This window comes from Amaranthus tricolor, chromosome 1, assembly GCF_026212465.1.
Source record: "Amaranthus tricolor cultivar Red isolate AtriRed21 chromosome 1, ASM2621246v1, whole genome shotgun sequence".
Lineage (NCBI taxonomy): Eukaryota > Viridiplantae > Streptophyta > Magnoliopsida > Caryophyllales > Amaranthaceae > Amaranthus > Amaranthus tricolor.
In genome coordinates this window covers 30,142,890-30,163,941 of record NC_080047.1, presented here as the reverse complement: position 1 = coordinate 30,163,941, position 21,052 = coordinate 30,142,890, and the positions used below count along the sequence as shown (strand labels likewise).

Below are 21,052 nucleotides of genomic sequence, written 5' to 3'. Positions count from 1 at the left end.
ACCCAGCCAAAACCTTTAAAAATTGTTCATCCATCCCCATTACTGAAAGATGCACCATTACCATCCCAAGAAACTACTGAAAATATTGGAACAAAACGCAAAACATTCTCACCAAAAAGTGAATCATCCTCCAAAACGGCCAAGCGTTTGAAGCAAGTTGATCCTAACAGTGCTGAGGAGATTGCAAAGGAAATGTCCGTCGGATTTGGGGTAGATAAGTACTGGTATGACTCTACACACTTTCCTCAACTTCATACTATTTTAAAATTTCAAGAATGGGAGGTTTTGATGACTGAGTTTAGTTGTAATCCCATCTTCCCAAACATTATGCGAGAGTTTATTTCAAACTTCTCCAATGACAGTGGAAAGTGTTCTAGTATGGTTAGGAACATGAAATTAGAGTTTAACAGCGCTTTGTTGGCAGAATGGTTCAAAATTCCGAATGTTGGGTTTGATACATATAGTGTTGGTACTAAGATAGTTTTTTCTGGAATAAATGAAAAAACGATTTTTAAGTCTTTAGGGGTTGAACAGAAAAGGGGTAAAATCAGTCACAATGTCTTGTCTCCAATGCATAAATTACTCTATAATGTAGCACGAAGATTCATCTTGCCCCGAAACTCTAAGAGGAGTGAGGTGAGTCTACGTGATGTAACTTTGATTTATTGCATGGACAATCAAATAAAAATAAATTTTCCATCTTTGATGATATCGCATTTATCTGACTGTATTGAGAAAAAGAATGTTGTTGGTTATAGGGGGCTGTTGACATGGATTTTTCGTAAGTTTGGTGTACCATTGGATGGGCTGGAGTTCCCAATGGGACCCAATATGAAAATTGGTGCAAGATGTTTGAAAAATTTGCATCTGAAAATAAATGATGAAGGGGTGTTAGTAAATGAATCAGAAGAAGTAGTTGTTATAGGTTCTGATGAGGAGGAAATAGATGAAGAAGAAGAAGAAATTGAAAAGGAAGTAAAAATAAAGAAAGAAAAAGAAGAAGAAAAAGAAAAAGAAAAAGAAGAAGAAGAAGAGGAGGAAGAACAAGGGCCTGTTCCCACTGAAGAAGGGGAACAGGAGGAAGGGAAAAGAACTGAGGGGGAACAAGGAGAGGAAGAAGCTTTAGGAGAAGAAGTGCCTCATGATCTCTATCATGATTCCAGTGATGAAGAGGTTGTGATTGCATTAAGGAGGAAGGTTAAAGCTATTCAAAGGAAGAGTAGGAGGCTTGCTTCAAAACAAAAGGCTGTAACGGTTGATGATATCACTTCTGAAACCATTCCTGAGCCTACTTCAAACGAACCTCTCTCACCCAAGCCAACCACTCCACAACCAAATCAAACTTCATCACCACCTCCATCACCTATTCACTTTACACCACCACCATTTCCATCATCTCCTGGTATTGGTTGTGCTGATCCTATTCCTACAGCATCTTCACATTCTGTTCTCTCCAAGCTCATTGACCTACAGTCTCAATTCAGTGCTTTTCAAGCTGAAGTTCGTGTCTCACTCGCTTCAATTGTTGATCAACTTACCATGATGGAGAATCGTCTTGGTGCAAAGTTGGATACAGTAGAAGTGTAGACCGAATATGTGGATGAAGAAGAGACTGCCCCTTGAACCCTCTCCCTAGATTTTTTTTAAGATTTGAATGGCTGTTACATTTCACAAACAATTTCACCTTTTACTTTGTACCATCTGGGGTACATTGTTGTTGTAATGTTGAACAATTGCTACTTTTCTTTCTTTACTTTTATTAATGGTCTGTGACAACTAATTATATGCAGGTTTGATTCTTATTCATGGCACTTACTTTTATTATTGTTTCTTGTTTTCATCATTGACAAATCTATATGGTTTGTGCTGAGGTTTGATAACCCCTAATTCTTTTTGATTGATGACAAAAGGGGGAAGATTATGCACAAACTTAAGAAGAGTAGTGAATACACAGTAACATATCTTGGTTGATTTATATTGTTTCTTATGGTTGATTTATGCTAACTTAATGATCATCTGTGTTCTGTGTTCTGTGTTTTCAAATTGTGTTTTCAAGATTGTTGGATATTTACTTGTTTTTGTGAATTTGTTTTCAAGTTGTTTTTGGTTGAAAATACTTAATAATTTGTGTTAGTTTTATTATGTTAGTTTAATTATGTCAGTTTAATTAATTTTAGTTTATTTCATTTATGTTTTAGATTAATTAAATTTTGAAAATTTTTAAACATATTTGATATTATAGAGTAAATTGTTTTATTGTGAATGCTTGGTAAATTATATTTCAACGAGTTGATTTGCTAAGTTATTTAGAGTTGCTTTAATCTCTAGTATGCTCTAAGAATTTTGTTTTACTCTATTTTACTTAAGTTTGTTTATAAAGTTTGTCCTCATCAAAAAGGGGGAATTTGTTGGCCTCTCAAGGTTTTGATGATGACTTCACTTTTAAATAAACAAACATATTTTTAGAGATTGTTTTGTAGGTATAGATCCGATTTTGTTGAAATCGTTGATGAAGCCTATGACTTGGTTCGTGGAAGATGTACATGTCTTAATATGTCCAAGATGTCAGATAAGTGTTATAATGTTCAAAGTAGACGTACAGTCTACTGTTCCTAAAATGAACATTCTGACTGAAGTTGAAGCTGGAGACAGTATGCTGTTCCTACGTAGCAGGTCTGGAGAATAGCATCGACTGGAAAATTGCGAATTAATTATTTTCTGTTTTTAAGTTGATGTAATGGTTTAGAATTAATTTAATTGCTTAAATTAATTAGTAAGTTAATTGGCTAATCTATTTTTAGGTTTTCTAAAAATAGCCCAAGACTTTTTCTTTATTAGATTTAGATCTCCTATTTTTTAGGATCTTATGTTTTAAACTCCTATGCTATTTTTAGCATTAAGGAAACTGATTTTTCTTTAAGCAAATAACAGCCGGACACTTTTTTAATTCCACCACCTTTTTGAGAACGTGGGGAAGTGGAGGTATGTGCGAGATAGTGGACGTTATGCTTATGGTAACTGTTGGCTGTTCCCTCTATAAATAGAAGGGACTTTGCTCGAACCAAAATTAATCAAAGAGAATCAAAGAGAATAAAAGAGTGTCCATAAAAGGGAGTTCATCTTAAGAAAAATGTTTTCAGTTTTCCAATGCCAATTAATTTATTATATTTTTCTTAAGTAATTATTTTAATTTTTAATCTCTAGAGAATTGGCCTTGTAAGGGTTAATGAGTGTTTTGTTGTAATTAGACTTGTGGGAAGTCTAAGGGAATAGAGAAGAGAAACGTGAGAAGAGAAAGAGAAGGAGAATAGAGAAAGAGAATTAGGCCTAGAGTAGAGAAGCTTCGAGTGAAGCAAACATTGTTTTGTGTAATTGTAATTGATTGCCTTAACATAGTGAGAATTTTGAAATCCCGGGGGGTCGTGGTTTTTCCTTCTTATTAGGCCAAGAAGGTTTCCACGTAAAATCTTTGTCTCCTTTTTATTTCTTGCTTCTTAAGTTTAAGTTTTATTTTGTTTGCTAAAATTCCGCAAGTTAGAGCAAAAACGTAGTACAACTCAATACACAACAATTCACCCCCCCCCCCCCTCTTGTTGCTTTTGATCATCTCTTCATATTCCAACATTCGTTTTACTATTTTACTGATTATTTGATAAAATACGTTATTAATATTACTCTTGACTTTTATGATTATTTATGACATAATAATGACTTAGTTTAGCCTCAGGATTCTTAGTATAGCTACGAAAATTTGTTATTTAATTAATATTAATTTATTAGATACTAGTAATTTGTTTCTATTAAAAGGGTAGAATTGTCAAAATTTTGACTAGTGGAAGTTTGACTTATAAGAATGTAAACTATTTCGGTTTAGAGTCTTGTTTGATATTTCATGATATTGATTGTATGACTCTGATAGTAAGGTAACGTCGAACCATGGACCGGCATGTAAAATCTCGGCGTCCATGTTAGCCGGCACGTAAAATGCGGTGTCAGACAGGGGGTCCGAGAAAAACCCATCCTGTGAAGTCTCGAGCATAACAGTATTGAGAGGAGTGACGACTCCCACCACAGTTAGGGTTTAGGACTACGGTCCTCACCTAACCAGACCCTTACATATATCAGTTGTCATTATTGTTGTGATCTTGTGATGTGCTATGATGGTAAAGTTATGAGGCTTAATTGAATTTGATTAAATAAGCATTAAGGTTACCAAGTATTTAGTAGCAATAATGAACTTCTGCAAGTATTGAGAATGTAACTTAATCGCTTAGTCTAGGTCAATAATGAGTAATAACCATCTATATTGTGCTTGATGATTATTTTGTAAGCATAATTTAACTATCGCATCATAAGCTTGTTGAGAAAATTGTACTCGGCTTTATCGCTGACCGATTTAATCGGCTGTCATCCGTATTATGGATGACAGTATTTTGCAGGAAAATTTAGCTCAGGTTTCGATCCAGGCCGCAACTTTAATTATTCTATCGAGGACTTAGCTTCAATGATTTTACTTGATGACTATATTGTACTTATGTTTTTTTATCGTATTTAAGTAAACCTTATTTTATATTTACTCAGTTGTAATATTTTTTTTTTTCTTATGTTTTGAACGATTTTAGTTTAAATGGTTTTTAGCAGTTCGGCGTTTTACACTTCCGCATTATTTATCTTAAGTATAATTATTAATGTTAATTATGTATCGAGAGTGCCGCTCCTGCTACACTGTGAGTAGTAGGTGACCCTTGTGGAGGGTATACCTATCTCTACTGGAAGCACGACTTCGGACCCATATACCAAGGAAAATGAGGTATGTCCTGTTGCTTCTTTGACTGTTGTCCGGCTTGCCCATAGGATGCCGGGTAGTTCTTCATCCCAAGTACCTTTGGCCCTTTCTATTTTCTTTTTGATGCCATTCAAGATTTCTTTATTTGCTGACTCGACTTGGCCAATGGTTTGTGGTCGAGAAACTGAACTGAATCGGATTTGAATGTTGAACCTGTCGCAGTATTCTATTGTGTTCTTAGTGACAAATTGTCTCCCATTGTCAGTAATGATCACACGAGGTATACCGTATCTCGTGATGATATTTCGCCATATGAATTGACAGACTTGCTTGTCTGCGATTGAGCTAAGGGCTTCTGCTTCTACATACTTGGTGAAGTAATCAATAGCCACAATAATGAATTTGCGTTGTCCCTTCGTCGGGGGAAAGGGGCCAAGGAAATCTATACCCCACTTGTCAAATGGCAGGACAGCCTGCATGGCAGACAAGTAGTTAGAGGGCTTCCTTCCTATCTTTGAGTGGTACTGACACACGGGGCATCGTTTGATCAGCGCTTCCGCGTCACCTCTGAGCGAGGGCCAATAATATCCGATTCTGAGGACTTTGCCAATGACAGTTTGTACTCCCTGATGTATGCCGCATCCGCCTTCGTGTATTTCGCGAAGGATATAGTTTCCTTCTTCAGGAGAAACACATTTTAAAAGGGGATGGGTATATGATTTTTTGTAGAGCGTTCCTTCGTGGAGTTCGAACCATCTGGCCTTCTTTTGAAGTATTTTGGTCTGATTCTCATCTTGGGGGAGCGTCTGATTTTGCAAATATTTGATGTATGGCTCCATCCACATTTCTGATCTATCAATGGTGTTAACCATGAGGTTGATGCTAGGGTTAGGGAGTACTTCCCAAATAATATCGCGAGTCGTGGATGTTTCAGCTAAGCTGGCGAGTTTTGCCAGGGAATCGGCTTGTGCATTTTGAGATCTTGGGATGTGGATCAATGTGAACCTGTCGAATTTCTTGACAAATTCTCTTACTTGTTGCAAGTACATCTTCATGCTATCATCCTTGGCTTCGAATTCCCCGTTCACTTGTCCAACTATTAGTAGGGAGTCAGAGAAAGTGGATAATGCTTTAGCCCCTGCCTCATAGCAGATTTTGAGCCCCATGAGTAATGCTTTGTATTCTGCCTCATTGTTGGAGGCTGCGAACTCGAATCTGACCGCTCTTTCCATACGGACCCCGGCGGAAGATACAATCAGAAGCCCTGCTCCACTTGCTGATTGTGTTGAAGACCCATCCACATACAACCTCCATTCTTGATTGGGTTCAGGATGATGAGGGATAGTGCTCTCAGAAATGAAGTCAGCAAGTGCTTGGGCTTTGATTGCTGTCCGTGGTCATACTCAATGCCAAAAACTGCAAGTTGATTAGCCCAATCAGTGACGCGGCTCGATTTGTTTTTTCCCTCCAGAATCTTTTTCAAAAGTTGGTTGGTCCGGACGATGATTTGGTGGGATTGGAAGTACGGTTTCAATTTCCTGCTCGCCATTACGACTGCAAATAAGACCTTCTCCACTTCGCTATAGTTTCCCTCTGAGCCTCGGAATGCATGGCTCACATAGTATATTGGGAGTTGCTTCTTTTCTCTTTCCGCGACTAGTACTCCCGAAAACGAGTATTCAGAGATAGAGACGTATAGGACTAGTTTTTCCCTGTTGATGGGTGAAACTAGTTTCGGCAGAGAGGACATGTGCTCTTTTAACTGGCGGAAGGATTCTTCAGCTTCTCTTGTCCATTCGAACTTGTTTTGTTTGATTGTTTTGAAGAAGAATGAACATTTGTCTGCGGACTTAGATAAAAATCTCCCTAAGGTGGCCACACATCCCGTCAGCATAAAACGAGGAGAACCAGTGAATGAGGAGTAAAGGGCAGTTGTCAAAAGGGAAGTTGGGTCAATCTGGAGGTTATCTCCCAGGGGAAGTTAGGGTATTTTGAGGGTTTCTTGCTCATGGGCCAACTAAGGAGTTTGTAGAATTCAGGAAAAGCTCATTGACTAAAAGTCAAGGTCAACACGAAAGGTCAAAGGGTATTAGGGTGATATGACATTAATAATTTAAATAAATAAATAAATTAGATAAGTGATACCATGACAAGTAGTATATCACCTTTATATATTAACTGTTAAATTTTCTTAAAATATTATATTTTTTAATTTAAAAGCTACATAAGATTCCCAATTAATTTTTTTAGAATATATATTTGCTTTTTTGTGTTGAAGTATTTGGTAATGTATTTGGTAGTTAATAAAAATTTTTCATCAAATTTTAATTTCGAAAATATTTCATCAAAAAAAAAAGATACATGATAATCAAAAATTATTTTGAAAATGACAAAAAATCATTATGATAACGTTGTTGAATGATAACATATGTTTGCCTTAAAAAGTATGAGAACTTTACCTAATACTTATATTGAAAATTTGTTTTTTTTTATTAAAAGCACTATATATTCTAATTGGGTATAATGATGATGATAATGATGATGATTTTGCCGTCACTCATTTCCTCTTATACAATGCTCTTTCTTATTGATATAAAATAGACCACCCTCCTCTAGTCAATCTGTGAAGGGAGTATATATATGGATTGTTCGTCTCCTTTCGTCATTCAGACCCTGCCTTTGAGCAGGATATTGAGTATGATGATGATGATGATGATGATAATTTATATATACTTTTAATTTAATAATTTCGTGCATTGTACAAATTTCTATATTAGTATGTGAAATTATTGTTGGATAATAATAAATAACTTGTGAAATTATTTCAAATAATTTTTTCATGAATAAGCCAAGAGTTTTATGACAAAATTAAGACTCCATCGATCATTAACCCAGCTCGCCCGTATCCATATCGGTTCAAGTCGAAGAAGAAATAAAACAAAAATGAATAATAAGAAATGAGATGGCACAATCTTATTGGGTAGCTTATTTCCCAGTGACGATGAAAACGTCCTCCTTTTGGAAATCCAAGGTCTCTTCATCATCACAAATCATATTCCATTTTCAACTCGATGCTCTATTTTGTTCATCCAAATATCATTTTTTTAAGGATTGATTCAATCTAATCATGTCTTCTTGAAGCTTCTACAACTTTCAAGATTTTTATTTATTGGTTATTTCAATCAGATTAGGTATTGATTTTATTTTCTTTTCTATTACTCATAATTTTTCCATTACAGTCATTTCTTGTTTGATAATTCATTTTGTTGCTTTTTCCGTTAGGTATTAGAGTTTTTCCCTAATTTTATATTCACCTAATTTGTGTTATTTTCACATTATATTTTTGTTAGTTTGATTGGGTAACATTTTTAGGGTTGTAATATGTAATTTGGTGAAAAACCATACATCTAACCAAATCAAACGAATCGAATGAGGAATTTTATTTGGCCATTTTAAAAGTTAATTTTGTTTGGAATGCATTTTAGACAATTCGGTTTTCTGTTTGGAGTCGATGGTGAGTGTTATTAACTGAAAACCAAAATTATAATAGTAGTTACGTAACAAGAAGCTCGTAAACTAAAAATTTTCATTATTCGACTATTTAACCTGAGGCATATCTCATATAAAAATTTGTGTAAAAGTAAAGCCCAATGCCCCAACCCAACTTAAAACCTAAACAATACCTTTGTTCATGACCGAACAAAGTTTAGTCTAAATCCCAAACCAAATCGAACCAAACCTTTGTATTTGGTCTGGTCTACGGTTTAAAAGGTTTGGTCTTGCTTATTTCAAAAAGCTTACGATTTTTGGTTAGGTCCTGGTTTATAATTTTTTAAATCAGATCAAATCAGAAAACCATAGTATGATCGAAAATAGTAGTTTTTTAATTTTTAAACAAGGTCGCTATCTAGATATTTTAAAATGTTGTTTTTTTGGTAATATATACTTGAATCATGTTCACGCAATCAACTAATTACAAATAGTTTTTGGTAATAATAGGTGTGAAATATTTGCATAAACACACATATTATTTTTAAAAAACCTTGAAAACAAAAAATTGTAAACCAAACCAAACCATTGTCAAAACGATTTAGTAGTAGTTTAAACGTCCGGTCTAATATAAAAATGTTGTGAACGAAATTTTTACTCCGGTCTGGTTTTATTGTCCGACTAAAACAAACCGGAGCGGTGCATCCTACCTTGCTGCTCTGCGCATCTCAATCCTTGACATTTCAGCATTTCACAAATGACAATCTAAACCTAAACGTTAATTGATCTTCGCTGCATCTCATCGTCGTCCTCTCTCCCTCACACAGGCATCTCATCCTCTCCCACTATCTCTATCCCGCGCTCCATCAACACACCATCTCATCTTCATCACGCAACCATAGAAGGTTAAAGGTTAGATTTTTATCAATTTCTTTCTTTTTTTTTCCTATTAATTTTGAATTTCGTTCTCTGGAATCTGATTTTTTATGTTTCGTTTTCTTTCATTAATACTTGTTTCGTTTTTTAGTTGATTCCTGTTTTTGGTTTTCTGAAACGTATCACAGTTCCATCATATGAAATCTAATGTTTTTTCAATTTATGATTCTTGTTGTTTTTTCGTTTTCTGGTAGTATTTTCGTTTAGTTGTTGTTTTTCATCAATGTTTTTGGTTGTTTTATTTTCATTGATGTTTAATTTTCTTGTGTTTAAGGGCTATCACAACATACCTTTGGAATTTATATTTCTTGGTGAAGTCAACCTGATTTGCAGATAATTAACCGGGTATGCTTTTTCTTGTTAGGGTCACCTGGAAAGGGGGTGAAAGGTTAGTACTTAGTTAAGGGGAATAAAGTACTAGATATCTAAGTGGTTGGAATTAAAGTAAATAATCATCGGTATAAATTAGTACCTATAAATCCATACTCATCTTGGTTTTAATGGCAACTTCACTAATTCACCATAGTTATTCATATTTTTCTTTTTTCTTTTGCCATCATCAACATCCATAAATCCTTGTTTCTCTGATCTCCTCCATCACAAATGGTATCTCAATTTGTAGATCGTAGTCCTCATATCCTCTCTTTAACCTATAACTTTGTGCACACAAAAGAAGTAATCAGATAAAAATACCAAACTCATTGAAAATAATCATAACTCCATTTTAGTATCTCGTGGGAAATTTAGCCCCACGGATTTTTACTCCCCTATTTAATAGGGGGATTCCAGGCGACCCCTTAGTGGCTAATATGTAGTTGTGTTTAAGGGTTATCATATTCTTTTGTTTGATTGTGTAGTTGTGCTTAGGACGACCGTATTTCTATACTAAAAAAAGAATACGAAAGAGATTCTCCATTGCTCGTCATTATTATCATCTATAATCTCTGTCATATTTAATAGTTTATCGTTCAATTCATCTCCCTCACAAAATCCTTCTATTTTTATCTCTGGATCTTTTCATTGATGTTTTGTTTCTGATGGTTTTCATGGATTTCTTTTTTCTGTTCATAATTTTGTTTTAATTTTGTTGAAACTTTATTTTATCATGATTACTAGTATCGTTTTAACATTTGTCACAATTCTCATTTCTCAAGTTGAATGGAGATAAATGCTCCTGCTTGCAGCTGATTTGAAGTTCTACTTTGCTTACTTTTATTTAACAATTTCTTGAGTTTTTTAATGGTCTTTTTTTCAAAAATGAAGTGCTTGTAAATGATCTAGAAATTGTTGCTTATTTGACATTTCTTTCTTGGTTGTTGCTGTCAACTCATACAATTTTTATCACTCTAGAAATTGGCTTTAGTAATTTGACATATATTAGGGTTATTATATAGGCTGTGCAAGATGGTGAGGCTAAAGCCATATGCGGGCCTAAGTTTGTTTGCTACAGTTGCGGTTGTTTATCATGCATTTCATAGTAGAAGGCAGTTTTACCCTGCTATGGTCTTTCTATCTACTTCGAAGATCAGTTTAGTGATACTCCTAAACATGGGTCTGGTCATATTGTGTTCTTTATGGAAATTGGCAAAATGTGTGTTCCTTGGGCGACTTCGAGAGGCTGAGGTTGAGAGGCTGAATGAACAATCATGGAGGGAGGTCATGGAGATACTATTTGCGATCACAATTTTCCGGCAAGATTTTTCAGTTTCGTTTCTTGCTATGGTTACTGCCCTTCTGTTGATTAAGTCGTTGCATTGGTTGGCTCAAAAGAGAGTGGAGTTCATTGAAACAACTCCAGCTGTGCCCACATTATCTCATGTTAGGATCGTCTCTTTTATGGGATTTCTTCTTTTCCTCGATAGCATTTTCTTGTACAGCTCTTTGAAGCATCTGATTGAGACACAACAAGCTTCAGTGTCCATATTCTTCTCATTTGAGTAAGTCCTCTTTCTCTCTCTCTCTTTTTTTTTTTTTTTTCCTTCCAGTTTTTGGGTTAAATAATAAAACTACTCGTTTTTGGATGTCTCCTATAATTAGTAGCTAGCTTTGAATTCGTCTTTATGCTTTAAGTGTTGCTTTCTTTTTGAGTTGTTTTTCCTTATATTTCCTGCTTTAGATATCAAAATAGCATTAGTGTGTCTTTGGTATATGAAGGCATGAATTCCAAGAGTTGATGTCAAAGTTTTAAAATTTTTCGATTTTGTTTCATTTCCGTTTGGAGACCTCACTGCCAGAGTGCGAGTAGCATCCAATCCAGCTAAGGAGGGTTTTGACTGTTGTATGTGGATTGTAGACTGCCTTGTGTGTATAAGGCTAAAGTTCTCTTTTGACCTTCTTCCCGCTATTGCAATTATAGTGTTGGTGCAATTATTTAGTTAAACATTCATCTCCTTGCTTTTCCGTGTTAATTATTTATGGTTCTGATTTTTCGTTATAGATGTTTCTGTACCCTTTATTATTTTTTAGGTTTGTGGCTTCTATTAGAAGACTCCTGATTGGAACTTTGGTTTTAACCTACTGTGTTTTTCAAAGTCATACTTTATTTTATCTTGTCAATATAAGTTTTTCGATTGATATTACAATGGAGCAGCTGTCATATGTTCTCTGTTTGATGGATGCAATGATTATTATTGCTCATTGTTAAATAATTTAGGTACATGATACTTGCGACTACAACAGTAGCAATGTTTATGAAATACGTATTCTACGTGGGGGACATGCTTATGGAAGGTCAATGGGAGAAGAAGGCTGTGTGTACTTTCTACCTGGAGCTTATCCGAGATTTGTTGCATTTGTCTATGTACCTCTGTTTTTTTACGGTGATTTTTGTGTAAGTATCTACAATATATTGTGCTAGATGCTTCAAATTTCACATTTCTCCTCGAGGATACTTAGTTGATCTATTAATTAACTATATAGGAACTATGGCGTGCCTTTGCATCTTATAAGAGAGCTTTATGAAACTTTCCGTAACTTTAAAATTCGCATCGCTGATTACATCCGCTACCGGAAGATTACTTCAAATATGAATGACCGTTTTCCAGATGCGACAGCAGAGGAATTAAATGCGTGAGCTATCAAATTGCTTCTACTGTTGCCATCATTTATCTACACTAATTAATTGAGATTTTCTGAGCTTTTTGTTGTACAACTATTGCAGAAGTGATGCAACCTGCATCATTTGTCGCGAGGAAATGGCCATGGCCAAGAAGTTAAGATGTGGACATATATTTCATGTGCATTGTCTTCGATCATGGTTGGAACGACAAAATACCTGTCCAACCTGCAGGGCCCTTGTTCTACCACCTGAAACTGGGACAACTACGGCTGGAGGGCAAAATGGGTTGCAGTCTGATAGTCATCAATCTGGTAACACACTCATCTTTTGCATAGTATCAAAACCAAAGGAAATTAGTTATAGTAGGTTTTTAGTGACATGATTGCAAGCTGCATGTATGTGGTGACTGTATGACTCATTAGTAATTGTTGCTCCTATTTTACAACTTTGTTGGATTTATTGATGTTTTCTGACAATATTTCATAATTGTTCAGCATCAACTAGTACACCTACTCAAGGCTTACCTGGAGCTACTTTGTCAGAGGGCACTATCAATGGTAATCAGGCTAGACTTGAGGCGGCAGCAGCAGCCGCGGCCGCAATATATGAGAGATCTGTTGTTTACCCTTCTGCCAATTCAGTAGTATGGTGAGTACTTGATGTCTTTGCTGCATAGATTTGATAAAAAGAGTTAATAGGATGGGTAATTTCTTTGTAATCTATGTTGAGTACTTGATTTTTTCGTTGTTGCAACAGTAAATTTGCTGCTCAACTGAAGTGCATTGTTTTGGTGGTGAAAGAATTTGTTGTCTAAACGTATTAGTTACCACTCTGTGGTAGACTAGAGTTTTAGCAATGACTCTAACATTAGGCCTTTTAGTTTTACGAGACTGTTGTAATTTGTAAGTGAATGAAGCTGGAATTGTTGTGAGTACTGTGTCTGTAACTGTTGTGCTTTAGCTTCAGCTCTACTTTAATCTTCTAGACTTGTTAATAACTGTAAATCAGGTAATATAGTGTGTAGTTTAAAAATCTTAAAGGTTGCATAAATTTTAAATCCTACTTACTCTTTCTCTTATATATGAAGCCTGTCAATTATTAATTACTTCTATTGATATGACCAGGAATTAGTGGATACCTTATTTTGAACTTGAACACTATTTTATGATTTGGTTCATGAGGATTTTGTATTTATCTTGGTTAGCAATGTAATAACTGTATTACAAACTAGCTAAATTACAAGAAAACATCAAGGATCCTTTTCATGTTAATTTTTTCATCGCAGGTGCCCTGGATATGCTGTTCTTCCGCATGCTCATGGTGCAATGCCTGTCTTAAGCAATACAAATTCGGATGTGGTGCAAGGTTCAGTTGGACAATATCAGCATCAACAGCAAATGCCCGATGGGCCTATAAATCTTTCTTCTGCAACATTGTCTCGTGCTGTATCACCATTCCATGTCCCTGGTACTGATGTGTTGAGGGAGGCAAGCAGTCTTTATTCAATTGACTCCCAGAGAAATTTTATCGAGCATCAAATTAAGGTACATTGTTTATGACTGCAAATTCCTGCTCTGGGTTTCTTTTATTTAACTTGTCCCTCCTCTTTTGCTGGTCCTTTGACTGTCCTACTAAATTGCATGTACTGTATCTTCTTCTCTTTTACAGCTAAGAGATTACGGTGCTTTTGTCTTCTATAAAATTACTTGTACTAATTATTCTAGATGCCTAGGATTTCAGTTTATTACCTGAGAACTAGTGGAACCATTTGCATGGGTTAGCTTGATCGTATATCATTGCATTATGAACTTACATTCATTAGTGAAGAATCATATTAATGAACCGTTTAATAAAAGAAGAAAGATTTAGTTCCATTCTTTAGAAAAATTTGAGGGATTTTTTCAGTGTCAGTTCCACCTGTTGACCACTTTTTGTGTATTTCTTTTTTTAGGTTCATAAGATTTATACAATGATTATGGAATCGTTTGGTGATTTTGCAATTATGTAAATGGTGATTTTGATCCCTAAGACTAATTGTCAGATATTCTTTTAAAGCTTGCTATTGGATTTCTTCAAGTTAGAAGTGAGTATATAAATATAAGCATTGATATAAACCAGTCACGAAAAAATCTACCTTGTCCTTAAAAGTGGGTAGAACCATAGTGTAAAAACACGGTCGGCTGCATTTTAAAGTTTTAAAAACAAACGTTTCGATATTTCCAGCGTTGTAAAGTTGTTAAAAAACCGCGTTTTGGGCCGTATGAAGGGATATATTATGATTCAAAGGCTATTTTTTTGTTGATATTGAAGGCATGGGAGTATGAGCAAAAATCTCAATGCCCTCTTTTCCTTAATAAAAATGAAGGTCTAAAAAGAAGAGTTGTTAGCTTTGAACTAGGCTAAATTGTTGAGCTAGGCCAGAAAAAACAAATTGAATATTCAGCTTCTGCATTGTGACAAAATCCTCTATCCTTAATACGTTACCCAAACAAATTGATGAGCTAGGCAGGAAGAAACAATTGTATCATCATTCAAGTTAATTATTCCCTCACCCTTAATCCTAATATTTGAATCCTTCTTAAACCAGATACCGTGTGTAAGGCCATTTATTCGTTTCTCACCTACAAAACAGAAACCTAGCCGAATATCTTCCTCGACCACTATCCTTTGCACAATCCAAGTGACCCTTAGCCTTGCTGACGGTGAGACCTAAACTCGTTTCAAATCGACCTTTATTTCGACCAGAGAAGGACCTTTCATCCTTTTTTCATTTCCTTCCATGTTTTCAATCTGTCGGCTCCTTCGACGTTCCCCTTTTAACAGCTTCCGAGGGTTTTAGACCTACACAACTTTTCTCTCTCCTACTTTGACTCTTCTCAGCCATACCCATTATGCCTTCTCATCTGACCGGGTCCACCTTCAAACCCACAACTCACTAGGTTGTCTCCATTTTTCCATTTTACCTTCTCGTGTTTTTCATGCTCCATTGCCTTTCCGGCGCAACAACCTTTTGCCTCACTCCAGGTACCTTCCTCTTCTCCGTTCTTTTTCTTCATCCCACTAGTCTCTTCTCTCTTTTTTTTTTTCTTTTTCTGAAACCTTATTTTTGAATCCCTCACTAATTTTCCGGCCAAAATATGATCCTTGTTTCTGAGCTCAGGATCCTGTGTAAAAATGGTGCAATTTTTCTAAAGTTTGATGGATTTAAGCTTAACAAGAGACATTTCATCTCTTCTTTCTTCGTTTTTCTGTCGTACTTTTCAAAAACATCTTTGGCCATGACCTTAGCGCCGCGTAAGAGCTCGATTTCTTTTACTCCACCCCTAAGTTCGACGGTCCACATTTCTTGAATTATCTTTGCGTTCATCAAAGTTTCAACGTGATTTTGTGTCTGTCCACTTCAAGAACATTATCAAACTTCAATTTCTGCATTTCTTAACCTCTGGTATGTCTCTGTCCATTGAGAATCAACGTGCTTTGACTCTAATTGTTATGAATTGGGTTAGGCATAGATTTTACTGTCCAAAATTGATACTATGGGTATAGTAGAATTGTAGGTGAACATGAAGAAAAGGGTATTTGTGTAGTGAAATGTAAATGTAAAGTGTGTGTATTATAACCTAGAAACATTGTTACCTGGAATGACATTCGGTTTGAAACGGGAAACGGAAACTGGAACACGAAACGCAACCTAGATTGACTCGGGAACGATTGGTTACGAGATACATTATGTTAAAATATATATTTGAAAACAAAATTAAATTAGAATGTTTACTTTGCTTTAAGTAATTAATTTCAAGTGAATTTTTTTTAGATTTCTAGGTTTTCATCTCGTTTTTTTCCTTCCTTTTTTCTTTAATTTGTTCATAAAGACCAAAATACCTTTTAAAAAGGCCTTCTACACCGGGACGTCACCTTGAGCGATTTGGATCTTGTTTCGTGGTGATTGAGGACCGACGTTCCCGAATCACAGAACATGGCTACGTTCCACGTTCCATGTAACTATGCCTAGAAGTATTACAATGATACTAGAAGCTTTCTAGAGGCCTGTCTCTCTCCAATATGAGTCAAGTACTCATCCAATTTCATTACAAAATATCTTGATGTTTTCTTCTCATACCCTTCCCCTCTATTTATACCTTATTCCTCAACATAGTTCTAATTCTTAACTAATTACTAATTATTAGGTTATTTCTATAATATTCTTCCCATGCTTCAATAGGTCAACCCTAGGCCATCTTTTAGTAACTTTTATAAGTGCTTAGTGAATATCGTTTGACAACTGGAAAACTTATTCTAAGTAATTAGAACTAGCACAAAGTAAAAACCCAGTTGGAAAACTCCCCTTGTGACATTAGACTTAACTAATTACATGTGCACCAGGTCTCTAATTGTTTAAATTTTTTTTGTCAATTTTAGAAGTAATGACGAGTTGTTAGTCAAGGATGATAAGGTGTCGATCCTTTTGACCTTTTTCTTGTTATTTGTGTTGACTTCAATAAGTCAATAGAAACACATATTTATGATGGATTTGTTTATTTGTACAATTGTCTTCATCTTGTTTCAGACGAGTTGTGAACCTACTTATGATGAGTTTTATGCACACCCACCTTTAGCCCTTAAATCAACTATTCCACACGATATGTAGACTACTAGCTAGACCATTCAACCCATTTTCACACATTATGGGGATTAGCTCGACATTTTAACTCAGATTTTTACCATGCATCCATGCCTATCTGTGCAATATTCAAACAAAAGGTCAATGCTTGGAATTTTGCTTAAATGAGTATCAATAATGGAATTATCAAATCTAGATTCTTGGCATGGAAAAGTTTTCACCAGTTTACCAAGGGACAAACTTCACTAGAAACTTCAAACAATTGTGATTCATTTGGATTAAATCTATATCTAATCCAAATTAAACCAAATTAGTAAGGAAAGCAACTATTAATAGGTCCAACTTTGGCATGTTTAAGGTTGGATTGCCATTTATAAGCGTTGAGGTAAACTTCGCTATGAATTTGCGAGGACTTTTTCTACCTAACTGTTCAAATTATAAATAAAAAATTTAAAAAGTTTACTTGTTAAATTTTTTTTTCAAAAAATCAATTAATAGTTGTTTCTCTTACGTGGTCAATTTCTTTTCTTTCCACTTTCTTCTTCTTTCCCCTGCTTCCATTAAAAACATGTGCAATTTGGATGTGATTTTCTATTATATTGTATATGTGTTACAGATATTCAAATCCAAGTAAAACCAAACTAATTTGTTTGTTTTCAAATCTTAGTTTTGTGGCTAGGACAAAATACCCCTAAAAGCTACACCAAAAGGCAGGTTTTCTCACCTTAAACTGCTTAGGAATCTGTTTCGTAATTACTGATACATAAAGTATTACTTATGAAAGCAATGATGTTTTGACGATTGTTAGCTAACAAAAAACTTTTTTCCATGGTGTAACTTAAGTGATATTAGTGAAAGTAATCTGTTTAAAAAACTTGTTTAGTATGTTGATTGATGTTGATACCATAGTTACATACTTACATGGAACGTGGAACGTAGCCATGTTCCGTGATCCGGCAACATCGGTCCTCAATCACCACGAAACGAGACCCAAATCGCTCAAGGTGACGTCTCGGTGTAAAAGACCTTTTTAAAAGGTAGTTTGGTCTTTATGAACAAATTAAAGAAAAAAAGGAGATGAAAACCTAGAAATCTAAAAAATATTCCACTTGAAATTAATTACTTAAAAGAAAAGTAACCATTTTAATTTAATTTTGTTTTCAATTACATAATGTATCTCGTACCCAATCGTTTCTGAGTCAATCTAGGTTGCGTTCCATGTTCTAGTTCACGTTCCCCGTTCCAAACCGAATGTCGTTCCAGGTAATAATGGTTGATACCCTTGTTTTAAGAGCTCCATCTTCATAAATCTTTCAACTTCATCTTCTTCGGTACTCAATTAACTCTTTTCATGAGTATCTCATGCCTGTTTCAGTCTACTATATCAAAATTACATCATCCATTGGATTGGTTGGTCTTGATTTAAATTACAGAAATGCTGCCTACATAAATTGACATTGTCAACTTTATAATACTGAAGTGTTCATAAGATAAATGATTTTCATGAAAATAAAAATATGAAATAAATCTTTGAAGTTAATTACCGTATTGTGGCTCAGAGGCTCAAACCGTGTTGGCCTATTTTCTGGCTAGACTAAACACTCACAATTTCAAATTCAAACCCTAAACATCAACAATTTATTGACGGATAAGTAATGAAAAGGGGATTGAGAATCACATTGGCCACAGACTTTGGAGAAGCGAAGAGACAATCAGCTTTGAGAATCTTCTGTCAAAGAGAACTGTAGGATAAGTTCCCTCTACCTCAAGATCATTGTTTATCATCATTGGTAATAGAGAAATATTGACATACACAGTTTTGATGCATCTAGGTTTTGATTGATCTGAGCATATCCTCGTCGCTGATTAGTCATGGCGTGCATATACAATGTTTTATATTATAAAAATTTTTTTTCCTTTTGTGTCAAATTGATTTGTCAAGACTTGTATGAGATGAGGAAGTTTGAAGCAGGAACCGTAGAGTTAGGAGCCTTGAAAGCTAAAGAGATTTAGTTCTCTACCTTAAATTCTGATAGACTAATTCTAGTTGACAACTGCTGCTCAGTTTTAAAGCTTTGCTGCTACAAAATTTGTAATATCCATTGCAAGTACTTCACAAATCAAAAACCAAATTTGGTATGCGTTAATGGAGGTGAAGGAAGATGATTACCCAGTTTTAGGGTTATAATAGTAAATTTATTCTAGATACTAGTTTTAACAGAAGAATCCAAATTTGTATTAAAAAAATTGGAAGCTGGATAGATAAACCTAAGTTTATTGCAACCGTGTAGACAAATATTTCTTTTTGCTACCATAGGCAATACTTATGACCTTATTGCCACCATATTAAATATCACTTTATATATTTTCTTACTAGAAATTTATGGGCTATCTAGCTCATCAATTAAGATTTTTTGCATTTGACACAATGAAATACAGCTGTAGGAAGTTTTGGATTTCACTGCTGTCATGTAGATGTGTTGTTTATGGTGAAGGAAGATTCAGATAGAGATAGTATCCCTTGTGGAAAGTTGCTAAATCCTCATTGAAAATGGACCTGTTTGATGCTCTCTACTCTTATAGTCTTGTGTGTTAGCATCTTCTTCGTGCCTGAACTCCATGAGAACCTCTCCATTGACTTAAAAACAGGAGTAGCTTTTTTCTCAATATTAAAAAATTTTGACAAGACACCTGATTGCTTTCTTTTCCTGTTGTGTTTACGTACTTTTCAGATGCATGTTCTTTGTTCCGAAAGTACAAATCACAAACCTAACCCATTGATAGGTTGTCTAGAAATTTCCAACTCTTTTACTAGCGATTTTCTTTGTTCTTTACACTGACCTTGATGTTATGTGCCACAGGTGTTGCAGAGTCAACTCGAGTATATACAGAAACTAGAGCTAGAGAAAGGTGCTAGCTCCAGCCGCTCTGCATCAACATTAGTTGATGCTCAAACTACAGAATCAACTTCAGATGCTACTTCTGAGACAAATGTTTAGAAATCAAACTTTCGCATTAATACGTGCGGAACAGCAAGCATAAAGAGAATTTGTGGATTTTAGATCTGAGGGGTTTCAGAGTTTTGAATTTACAGCAGTGTTGTATCAATTTTGTTTCTAGGCTTGTGTAAAATCTTGCTTTTGTTCATTCGTGTTGGAGTTTATGCCCCTTTGATTGTCAAAATCAATTCACATTTTTATGACGTCTTCTTAAAGGGTTATGTAGATATAAAAGAAGAGAGGTTACAAAATCTGAAGGCCTCCTGACTTTTGAAGAATTCTGTAATGTAGCATTGTCTTACATCTATATGTGTAACTTGCATAGCTTTGAATTCTTTTTTTTTTTTTAATCTTTGTCTCGTCTACAAACTCGTTGAATGTTGTTCGTGAGCCCAGTAGTGCAGCCTATAGAATTGCTGACTGGCAATTTAATACCTTGTGCTTGTAAAACAAACTAGTGCCGATTGCATCTGTTTAAGCATATGTGAAAAGCTATCTACACTACGACATGAATATATTTTGGTGTTTTCTAGTTGCTAACTACATAACAAGCTTAGTTACCAAAGGTGACATTACGAAGAGTAAGATACAAATTTATGTTTGGTGTTTGAGATTTAGAGGTTAAGGGGGCTCCTTCTGATACCGATGAAGAGAAAAAGGATTTAGAGGTTAAATTTAAATTGAGTATCACATGAATAATGAAGATATTTGAGATAATTTGAGGAAGTATGGCGCGAATGATGCGGGGAAAAAAAGCACATTGTAGTAAAACCCTCATGGTACTCCTTCCTTTATGTTCTTGATTTTTCTCTTAATTTATACCTTAAATTGTACTTCCTCCAATTCTTTTCAATTGTCCATTTGGGTTGGACTTACATATTAAGAAAATGGGGGGACCACCTTAAATAGTATAGCCATGTGATGTAGGGGCATTGGTAATGAAGTTGATTAAACTCAAATTATTTCCTCCAATTTGGATAAGTTTAAATTTGGAGGGAAAATAAAAAATTGTTCATTTACATAATTAAGAATACAAAGTCTTTATAGCCATTAATTAAATTACATAATTAAAAATTACATTCCGAAAGAATAAATTTACATTTCATAAAGGGGGTTTGTATCTATACTTCCATTTCCTCTTCGATCTCTTCAACACTTTATTC

The 21,052-nt window shown here is 35.0% G+C and overlaps 1 protein-coding gene across 6 annotated transcripts; it reads left to right on the top strand.

Annotated features, from left to right (window-relative positions):
- The first annotated feature begins 7,690 nt into the window (after positions 1-7,690).
- On the top strand, positions 7,691-20,226 carry LOC130818688 (ERAD-associated E3 ubiquitin-protein ligase HRD1B-like). Of its 6 annotated transcripts, XM_057684863.1 has the most exons (10): positions 7,691-7,977; positions 9,103-9,187; positions 9,486-9,556; positions 10,606-11,148; positions 11,865-12,041; positions 12,131-12,280; positions 12,372-12,580; positions 12,764-12,917; positions 13,555-13,813; positions 19,752-20,226. In XM_057684863.1, exons 4-10 carry the CDS (start codon positions 10,616-10,618, stop codon positions 19,887-19,889), a joined length of 1,620 nt encoding a protein of 539 aa, XP_057540846.1. In that variant the 5' UTR covers positions 7,691-7,977; positions 9,103-9,187; positions 9,486-9,556; positions 10,606-10,615; the 3' UTR covers positions 19,890-20,226. The 6 variants fall into 6 exon arrangements, with proteins under 6 accessions (XP_057540846.1, XP_057540840.1, XP_057540857.1 ...); XM_057684857.1 differs by lacking the exon at positions 9,486-9,556; XM_057684874.1 differs by lacking the exon at positions 9,486-9,556 and having other exon boundaries at positions 7,763-7,977; positions 10,593-11,148.
- The last annotated feature ends 826 nt before the right edge of the window (positions 20,227-21,052 follow it).

Excerpts from the sequence above, each read along its gene's own strand:
- LOC130818688 (XM_057684857.1), top strand. The coding sequence starts at position 10,616 with ATGGTGAGGCTAAAGCCATATGCGGGCCTAAGTTTGTTTGCTACAGTT. Across the intron at positions 12,281-12,371 it reads ACAGCAGAGGAATTAAATGC|AAGTGATGCAACCTGCATCA; the intron begins GTGAGCTATCAA and ends CAACTATTGCAG. Across the intron at positions 13,814-19,751 it reads TTATCGAGCATCAAATTAAG|GTGTTGCAGAGTCAACTCGA; the intron begins GTACATTGTTTA and ends TATGTGCCACAG.